Genomic DNA, 8,496 nt, shown 5'->3' with positions numbered 1-8,496 from the left:
GTCACCTAAGCGAACCCACGCGCCGCTGTAGCCACGCCCTCTCCTCCCTCTTCAGCCAATAGGAGCGACCGCATCCTACCATATGACTTCCCCGCTATATCATTCTTTTATCTTAAATATTCATATTTCCCTGCAAACCACGGAACATTTATATCCTAATTATTGAAGAATAATTCAAAAACATTTAATGTCTGGGCGTGTGTGTCAACCAATTGCATTAAAGTGCGAGAGCTTTGTTTCCCTGACAAATGCAATAATTTCCACACGGTAGAAATAATCATCCCGTATTCAGTGATATGTATTGACACTTGGGTGTCAGTTGTCGTTTTCCCTTACATGCTGGTTAAACGATGACTGCAATGCATCATTCGTTCCGAGCCTTTCGCACCATTCAGCCTTTATTTCAAAGTGCCATCATAGTTCTATGATATCTTCCTCATACGGAGAAAAACTTGCAGCATTTTAGTAATAAAGTTGATAAATTGCTCAGCCTAATCAAACGATATCAGAGCATATTAACTGACGTGGCAATGCATCATAAAGTAGGCGTGGTTTAGTATTGTCAACATCCTGGTGACATAACTAGTTTCTCCAAAATGGCGACGGTGGACCAGAGAGAGGGTGAGTGATTTTGCTTGTTAAAAATAAAGGCGGTATTACCCTCATAAATATTGGAATATACAAGCTTTTCCACCAGCGATAATAAAATTAGGATACGCTCTCAACCTCAATGCTTTTCACAGTCTGAAAAGGAAATATTAGTGTGCAAGATATTGAATTGGTAGCCATTTGACGCTAGCTAGCTAATATTAGCATCCCCAGTCATTTGCATAGAATAAACAAGCAGCCCTCAGAGCCTTTTGTAGCACGACTGCCCATACACACTTGAAGGTTCACTTTTATGTTTTGAGTTTGAACAGCCAAATAAAGGGCGCTGTCAATTATCAAGTCATTTGAAATACGTGTATAATGTAAACGAGGTGAAGTAAAACGAGGTCTATTACCATTCAATGTGTACACAGCCCTCATTCTCCATTCCATTCCGAAGGGCTGGTGGTTGTATATCTGTAGTATTGACTTTGATAACTTTTCATCCTTGTCTTATAGCAGGTCAGGACGACCCAGAGAGTGAAGATGAGGTGTATGAGGTTGTGGACCTGACAGAATATGCCCGGAGGCACCAGTGGTGGAGCAGGGTGTTTGGGAACAATTCGGGCCCGATTGCTGAGAAGTACTCTGTGGCCACTCAGCTCATGATGGGAGGGGTGACTGGATGGTAGGGCCCGGGGATCTGTCTGCTCATGGGGTCACATCTGGATCAATTGAGGCTATAACACTGTCTTCTGACAAAAGAACATTAACCCAACTTGACTGAGTTAATTTAGTAATGCGTTAGAAACAACTGATAGTAGCGCATACTGCTAGCAAGGCAAAAACACGACGTGTAATTAAATCATTGTAATTAAGTGTCATTGTTATTTAAAGAACACTCCTCCATTCTTCTCGACACATACAGGTGTGCTGGTTACCTCTTCCAGAGAGTTGGGAAGATAGCTGCAACTGCTGTTGGTGGAGGGTTCCTTCTTTTACAGGCAAGAATACCACAACCTCAGTAATTAAATATTCACTACATCAACGTTGTCTCTCGGTGATAGAAAAAAAGTGCATCCTTTGCAAGATTCATTTTTTGCCCATTTACTTCATTGACAACAGGATGCCAGCTGACCAGCTAGATGCTCAGCTTATCCCTTTTTTACAGCAGAAATACTATTATTGTATGTCAGCTGGCGCTAGGTGGATGTAAGACATCTGGATTCTTACGGGGTGTTGCAGTGTGTTATCTTGCTTGATAAAAAATGTTTGTGTAACCAAGTTAGTTGCACCTGAGACAGAGTTAATTTATTGTCAGGCTGAGATGAGAATTTGTGTTGGTTCCATTTTCCATAAAAGGTGTTTTCAGGAAAAACATCTTCCTGAACTTAATGTTCCCTGGATACGTTTTTATATATTTTGAAAAAAGCTGGTGCATTGCACATCATCCTTTTTTTAAATACATAAATGATTTAACCTGGAACAAATCACCAGTCTCTACTGAAAGAAGACCTTTAAAGGTTCTATGTTAGGGACAGAATCATCTGTGTCTCTTAATGAAATTTGAATGCCTTTTTTAATAAGGTAAATAGAATTTGTTTTGCAGACAAGTCTAGAGAGTCTCACACGGTTTTAAGTTAACTCCAGACGGTGATGCAATAGAGCACAGAAAGATTCAGTGCATAAGACCAACAACGGGCCATTAGCTCAGTAGAGTGCAATTAAATGTGATTTATTAGTGCAAATATATAATGCCAGCATAACATGTCATTGCAGGCGGCAGTTTTGAACTGAATGTTTCCAATAAGGTATATTGTGCTTCAATGTGGGAAACTGGGTTGAAAACAAATGCAGTACAAAATAAAGCATTAACTATCTATTATATTAACTACTATACTATTCATTTACATATCGTGTGTATTGTGTATATTGTATTTATTAGTTTATATTTGGTGTATTTTTGATATATATTTCCATAGATGTTTATTCTATATATGTTTATTCTATAGATGTTTATTTTTCTGCTGTGGTAAATGAATTTCCCAGTTGTGGGATTAATAAAGTTAATCTAATCTAATCTATACATGTGTAGAATCAGTTCTGAACACGACTCTTTTTCTACAGATCGCCAATCACAGTGGCTACGTGCAGGTAGACTGGAAGAAAGTGGAAAAGGACGTGAACAAAGCAAAGAAACACTTGAAGAAGAAAGCAAACAAAGCAGCCCCTGAAATAAATACATTCATTGAGGAGGTAAAGGTACCTGTAACAAAGCTTGCTTTTTCTTTCACGCTTTTGCTTGTTTTAATTGACAATTAAATCAAAGTCAATGTCTTTTTGTCAACTAGAGAAAGGCACGTAGCCTCACACCTAACATACTTCTGACATGTAATTAATTAGCGCTAAATTCATGTCTTTTTCTTTTATGTCCTGGTCGTGGTGGGGTGGATTTGTTCTTTATTTGCAAAGTAGTAATGCCCTCTAGTGGGCTGTTAGCCAAACTACACTCACTAGCTGTGACACAGCAGGCTCAACAGGGATGATAGATACATCCTGATACCAGTATGGCTGTTTGGTGGTCTGTCTATTCTCAGTATATAAAATCATTAAGTTAGTCAGTTGATGGGTTTTAATCTGTGGTATTTCCCTCTTTGAAATTTCTTCTCATCTTGATTATTTTCCTGGCTATTTCTCCAGCATCACTCAACCAGTTAACCCCCATTAATCCGTCTGTTCATTTTAAGATCTTATAGTCTAATTTTCTGTCTTTCCTCTCTCCTACACAGGCCACAGACTTTATAAAGAGGAACATCGTCCTGTCCAGCGGGTTCGTTGGTGGCTTCTTTCTGGGTTTGGCCTCCTAAAGCTGCAGTACACGCTGCAGTCTCCTCTTACTGTGAATCACATCGCTACATAGGTCACTTTTATCTCCATTGTTTACCTCTCGGCCCCATGTGTGCATTGATTTATCTTTTAATGAACTGAACGGGGGGATTATGTTGAACATTAAAGCATGATCTGTTGTGACAGTGGTATTAACTGTGCTATAGTTTAAAATCAATCCTTGCTAATTATCTCCTTTGGGGTGGGGGGTGGTGATTGGTTAAATACACATTGTGAAGTGTGTATGAGGCGGTCAGTAGAGAATTGAGGTACTTGGATTGTACTGTGAAGACTGTCTTCTGTGGGGCCCATCAAGGCTCTTTGCCAGACTGCTAAATATGTCAAGCTGCCACAAACTAGCACAGACGCGTCTCAATCGTCCATCCCCTCATCTATTTACCCGGTGGATGCCGATCTCGTATAGTTATAAGTTGGCAAGTGTGGGCGCCATTGTAAATATATAACTAACCCCTTTTCAGAACTGTAAATATTATATAAACAACACAGAAGGCAGCAGAGTGGGAAGTTAACACCATCCCCCAGTCTATTGCTTCGAGGTATTTTTTATGTAGCTGTGAAGTTTGGCGAGGTTTATGTGCCATTGAAGCAAACACAATGCTGTTTTTAAAGTTTATCACACTGGCTTGGGCTCTAAAGAAAGGTATTTTTCCACCCCAAGTGGGAGTTTTTCTTGATATACAACACATATCACATACGTTAATCACAACTAAATGTTAAATCTGTTAATATGCTCTACTTTGGACGGACAACAAAGAGTATGAAATACAGATCCTGTATACCCATAATCCTCAGCTCCACAATGCCCATTTAATGACAGGATGAGCATCTGCTGTACCCTAATTACCACCATCACAAGCTAGACACCAAAAGAGACACTAGTCCTGTCATTAAGGAGCATAATGGAGCAGAGACTGTGACTCCTACGCCCTCGCTACTGTCATTGTGCATTTAGTAGTGTCAGTGTAGCAATAACATAACAGCGACGCTGCCGAGTTGTACATCATTACGTTAATTATACAGATAGGATATCCACACACGGGGGACGAGTTAAGGTGATCACAGGTTGCTTATTTTGTTTATTGCCTTTTTCTTCCAGTGCAATATACAGTGATGTTTGAGATGTAAGTTTTGTTTTGAAGAGCTTGTTATGTCTCCATCTGGCATTTTGTATGCTCATATTCCCTCATTGTTTCTATTTAATATTATTTTTATAACTTTATTTGAGCTGTATGAATTTTGTTGCGTGTCTCTTGAAATAAAGATGCCTGGATTTGTTTTGAGTTACAATAAAATAAAGACCGGATACATTTGTCTGAAGCGATTTGAGATTTTTTTCTCGGGGAGAGGGTGAGGGGCTAAACGGGGTGGGAAGTCTTATGTTGCTTCTAGTTGATTGTGCCCTTAGTTAAATTTTATAAACCAGGGTCCCATTTGAAAATAATGTAATTCTCAAAGCTCAGTAAATTGTATTTCTCTCCTATGTTACATTGAAGGAAACACATTGGCGTTTGGACTCAAGAAGTCTCGGGGCAGTTTGACCAACATGTGATGTGATAAAACGATGGAGGAATAATGGCAAAATTCCCTCTTTTTGCACTTGCAGGACTATAACTTTGGAAAAAATCCATTTCATTTTTCTAACTCGGATGTTGTAGCCTCATGTTAACTTCAGATAGTCAGGTTGTTAATAACCACACTGTGTCGTCTTTTATTTTTATTTACAGATATGAATATATACAGTATAGTATTTACAGGAAAGGGTGGAACCTAAGCACATCTGACAGCACAGCAGACAAAGTATAAAACATGGCAAACTTGGAACACAAGAACTTTTTCCTTAATACGTTATAATAATAATTACTGCCACGAGATTACCTGTATTTCATTGGTGTTTAGGTGCTAAAAATGATAGGAAAATGTGTCCAGAATATCAATCTGTGGGACTTTCAGTAGAGGTATTACTGTGAAAAATGTATTTCCATTTCATGTTGTGAAATAAAAAAGATTCACTTTTATTTAAAAAGAAAAGGTTTAACATAAAAAGGGGATTTTAACACAAAGCTGCATGTCCAGTCTTTCCAGGCGGTAACTGTTGTATGTTGAATGCTGCTATTTAAGGTCTTTATTCTTTAGATGGGCATTTTGAGGAGGGCACACTCTGTCAGCAGTGTCAGGGTGGTGATCATGTATCTGCTGTTGGAGATCTGAAAGGAAAAGTAAAAAATATTAGTTCAGCACTTATCTTTCCTTGTGTGTGTTTAAGAAACTAAGAAAAGAAAACTTTATGGGCTGTTTCTTTCAGGTGGTACCTTGACCCTGCCGCTGTCCTTGGCTGAACCCAATGCTGTGGAGACCTGTTTCAGACTTCCTGCTGACAGATCTAGCCTGAAGTGTCTGTAGAAGTGGCTCTTCAGCCCCTGCATGAACCTCATCACCTCCTCAATGTCAATACTACCTCCCTCCTCAACCTGCTCCCGTCCCTCATTCTCCTCCTGTCGATCCTTTCTCACACTGCTCCACAGCTCCCAGGCGTCTTGGGGGTTAACTGTGTAGGTGATCTGCAGTGGTGGCACAACTGGAAGAGTCCAAATCATTTTAAGGTGCTGGATGCTGGATTCAGTGTGGCAGTTAGTCCATAATGCCACCAGCCATTGTAGACTGGTATGGCTGAGTTCCAGGGGCCCAAAGCAGCAGTCAAAGTTCTGCTGGAACCAGGATTTGACCAGAGCAGTGAGACCCTCTGGCCCACTGCTGCCGAAGAGCGGCAGACAGATGAAGTCTTTCGGAAGTGAGCGCAGGTAATCGGGGTTGGCGTTGATGCAGGTCAGCCAGCCGCTCCATACCGACCTCGGAGGTTCATCCTGCCCGGCAAACAAAGGCTTTGAATGAATCTGTGGCGGGAGAGGGAACAGTTAAAAACAGCAACACAAGGCATAATGAAGATCCAAAAAACTCACACACACACATTGTTTGCTTAAGACTCCACCTTTGTACCACATATCTACGTGGCGAAGACTGGCTTAGAAAAGAAAAAAAATAATTTTCGTATGGCACGAAGTGACACTATCACCCTGAAAGAGTTCTCCGTCTGGACAGAATCCTGTGCTTAATGCTTACCTGGATGAGGACAGTCTCAGCATCATGATCCGTCTCCGTCATTCCCTGCACCACAGAGAAGGACACTCTGAAGCTGCTGTGTGATCCTTCCACTTCCACCGCCACGCCTTGCTGCTTCTCTGCAGCAATAAACGCTGAAAGCTGCCTGGAGTAGCTCTTGAGCTGCGTGTGTCTGAACTGATACAGAGGAGTAACGTATGACAGCTTCCACTCCATTTTCGACAGTAAGGCCAGATGCTCTGGATTCACCTTCTCCTGTGGCAAGGAAAGATAGAGAAGATGACCATACTGTGTCTCTCTCTCTTCAGAAATGAAAATGTGGCTATTTATTATGCATTTTTACTGGACAACAAAAATAGATTTTTTTAAAAAAGCATGGACAACAATGGCTTGGATTGACTCACAGTGATATTGTGTGACTTTGGAGCTCTTCTGCTGGTGTTGAGCCTCCGTGCTGTCAACGCTGGAGTTAAGCTGAACCGCGAAGCAGCACCTAAGCAACTGCGGTATGACTGCCGGTAGCTCTTGTTTTTGCTCCTCCTCTGAACTATAACACTGTTGAGGGGAGTCCTCGCCACACTGAAAATCACACACAAACCACAATAAGATCAATTTCTTCTGGTGATTACCGTACCAGTTAGTAATACAGGTAGTCATTACAATGCTTTTTATAGAACTTGAAGCCAAATTGTGGTACAAACAAGTGTGTTGAAAATACCCTCCCTTTATGTCAAATGTTGTGACCATGATCTCTTGCATGATGAAATTTCACATTTTATAGCCATCTATCAACGACGTGGAGTGAATCTTTGATACTCAGAAGAAAGACTTTGGGTGAAGTATGACTTAAAGATCAGTTGGTCCCACTTGAATGGTGTTTCTTTAAAAAATAACAGCAACAACACTAAGCATAGCCAAACCAAAACTTTGCTAACAGGCTACTGCTTTCTTATGTCCCCTCACAATAACATAGCAAAGAGAAACCACTGTACGGATACACTAAGTGCAATTTTTCCATGGCTAGAGATATCATAAAAGGACAAGAAACGTCATATAAAGCTTCACTTTGTCAGTAGAATTAAACACAATACACATTGGGCGTCCGTTTTGGGTTGCGCCCTTTTGTTTTATTTTGAAGGATTTGAATAAGAGAGGAAACCAAAAAAGTACACTGCTCCTTTGGTAAATAGGATATTCGCCGAATAGAAAAGCGATAGCCAACGATTTGTAAAACGTCTTGTATATCATTTTAACAGACTGTCACATTTCAAGAAAAGCTAGGTAGAATTAACCTAGCCGATTACTAAATGTTATTTGGTGCGGCAGTCTCTTCATAGGGACAACAGCGCAAGTATCGGGGTTAGAGGAGCCGTACTCAAACTCTGCTGTTTTTATTGTCGCTAAGGGGAAAAAAATGTGTAGAAAATAGTACGTTTTTAGAGTGAAATAGATAGAGCTTTACCTGTTATGAGGTCGATCCATGTCTAGCGTACCGAATGAAACCGGAAACAAATTTGAACGTCGCGCTTTCCCATGAGTCTGCGCGGTTAGATATAGCCAATCACATTAATCCAAACAGGAAGTGGGCTTTTTATTGATTTATTTATTTTTTAACAAATATTTTTCGGAGTAAAGCAAATATAAAATGTGTAAATATACAAAATTGAATAAAGAAAACGAAAAAATTACAAAGAAAGGGTAACAGAAAGAGAAATAAAACGGACAATTTAATACAATTGACAAGATTAGCAGACAGCAGATTAAATGTCTGTCTTTTCTGGACTGAACTGAAACCTTCCTTTTTTGTTTGTGTCTTTTTGAGATGTTGGCAGATGTCAACTACTTCAGAATATAGCTCATTATTTGAGAACAGTACGAGTAAAT

General features: G+C 40.0%; 2 protein-coding genes across 6 annotated transcripts; one reads left to right on the top strand and one right to left on the bottom strand.

The window, feature by feature from the left end:
- The first annotated feature begins 70 nt into the window (after positions 1-70).
- LOC111646208 (FUN14 domain-containing protein 1) lies at positions 71-4,812 on the top strand. Of its 5 annotated transcripts, none has more exons than XM_023395651.2 (5): positions 71-621; positions 1,111-1,276; positions 1,517-1,592; positions 2,716-2,850; positions 3,378-4,812. In XM_023395651.2, the coding sequence occupies exons 1-5, from the start codon at positions 597-599 to the stop codon at positions 3,453-3,455; spliced, it is 480 nt and encodes a 159-aa protein (XP_023251419.1). In that variant the 5' UTR covers positions 71-596; the 3' UTR covers positions 3,456-4,812. The 5 variants fall into 5 exon arrangements, with proteins under 5 accessions (XP_023251419.1, XP_023251420.1, XP_023251418.1 ...); XM_023395652.2 differs by having other exon boundaries at positions 1,108-1,276; positions 2,716-2,844; XM_023395650.2 differs by having other exon boundaries at positions 1,108-1,276.
- Positions 4,813-5,196: 384 nt separating this feature from the next.
- cenpl (centromere protein L) lies at positions 5,197-8,123 on the bottom strand. The gene is made up of 5 exons (XM_023395608.2): positions 8,075-8,123; positions 7,017-7,191; positions 6,613-6,867; positions 5,805-6,386; positions 5,197-5,699 (listed from the first exon to the last, which is right to left on the bottom strand). The coding sequence occupies exons 1-5, from the start codon at positions 8,092-8,094 to the stop codon at positions 5,625-5,627; spliced, it is 1,107 nt and encodes a 368-aa protein (XP_023251376.1). The 5' UTR covers positions 8,095-8,123; the 3' UTR covers positions 5,197-5,624.
- Positions 8,124-8,496: the final 373 nt, after the last annotated feature.

This window comes from Seriola lalandi, unplaced genomic scaffold, assembly GCF_002814215.2.
Source record: "Seriola lalandi dorsalis isolate HSWRI2012SDOR001 ecotype SW California unplaced genomic scaffold, Sedor1 jcf7180002054966, whole genome shotgun sequence".
In the NCBI taxonomy this organism is placed as follows: domain Eukaryota; kingdom Metazoa; phylum Chordata; class Actinopteri; order Carangiformes; family Carangidae; genus Seriola; species Seriola lalandi.
Note: the sequence above shows the minus strand (reverse complement) of the source record. Positions and strands in the feature narration are given on the sequence as shown.

Bases quoted from the DNA above. Each gene is read 5' to 3' on its own strand.
- LOC111646208 (XM_023395648.1), top strand. From the start codon at position 1,011: ATGTGTACACAGCCCTCATTCTCCATTCCATTCCGAAGGGCTGGTGGT. The intron at 1,593-2,715 runs GCAAGAATACCA...CTTTTTCTACAG, and splicing joins GAGGGTTCCTTCTTTTACAG to ATCGCCAATCACAGTGGCTA. The intron at 2,851-3,377 runs GTACCTGTAACA...TCTCCTACACAG, and splicing joins CATTCATTGAGGAGGTAAAG to GCCACAGACTTTATAAAGAG.
- cenpl (XM_023395608.2), bottom strand. From the start codon at position 8,094: ATGGATCGACCTCATAACAG. The intron at 6,387-6,612 runs GTAAGCATTAAG...CTCCCGCCACAG, and splicing joins CTGAGACTGTCCTCATCCAG to ATTCATTCAAAGCCTTTGTT. The intron at 5,700-5,804 runs GTACCACCTGAA...TTTTCCTTTCAG, and splicing joins AGGACAGCGGCAGGGTCAAG to ATCTCCAACAGCAGATACAT.